Source organism: Charadrius vociferus, unplaced genomic scaffold (assembly GCF_000708025.1).
Source record: "Charadrius vociferus isolate BGI_N301 unplaced genomic scaffold, ASM70802v2 scaffold613, whole genome shotgun sequence".
Lineage (NCBI taxonomy): Eukaryota > Metazoa > Chordata > Aves > Charadriiformes > Charadriidae > Charadrius > Charadrius vociferus.
In genome coordinates this window covers 464794-465188 of record NW_009647757.1, presented here as the reverse complement: position 1 = coordinate 465188, position 395 = coordinate 464794, and the positions used below count along the sequence as shown (strand labels likewise).

Here is a 395-nt window from a genome sequence, read left to right as displayed (position 1 = left end):
CTTGGGCTGGGTGGACATGGGGACATGGGGAAACCTTTGGCTGGAGGGGGGGGACGGACATCCAGGGACACCCTGGGCCAGGTGGAGGGGGGGACATGGGGAAACCTTTGGCTGGAGAGGGGAAGGACATGCAGGGACACCCTGGGCCGGGTGGAGAGGGGGACATGGAGACACCCCGGGTTGGAAGGGGAAGATGTGGGGACATCTTGGGCCGGGTGAAGGTGAGGACACAGGGACATCTTGGGTTGGGAGGAGAGGGGTAATGTGGGGACACCCTGGGCTGGTGGACGTGGGGACATGGGGAAACCTTTGGCTGGAGGGGGGCGGGACACCCAGGGACACCCTGGGCTGGGTGGAGGGGGGGACATGGAGACACCCCAGGTTGGAGGGAGAGG

General features: G+C 65.8%; 1 protein-coding gene across 1 annotated transcript in view; it reads left to right on the top strand.

Annotated features, from left to right (window-relative positions):
• The first annotated feature begins 164 nt into the window (after positions 1-164).
• The window catches only part of CNKSR1 (connector enhancer of kinase suppressor of Ras 1), a 6042-nt gene continuing 5811 nt past the window's right edge, over positions 165-395 (top strand). The window contains exon 1 of the mRNA XM_009882227.1: positions 165-221. Within this exon, the coding sequence (XP_009880529.1) occupies positions 165-221 (57 nt within the window). The remainder of the gene's footprint in view (positions 222-395) is intronic.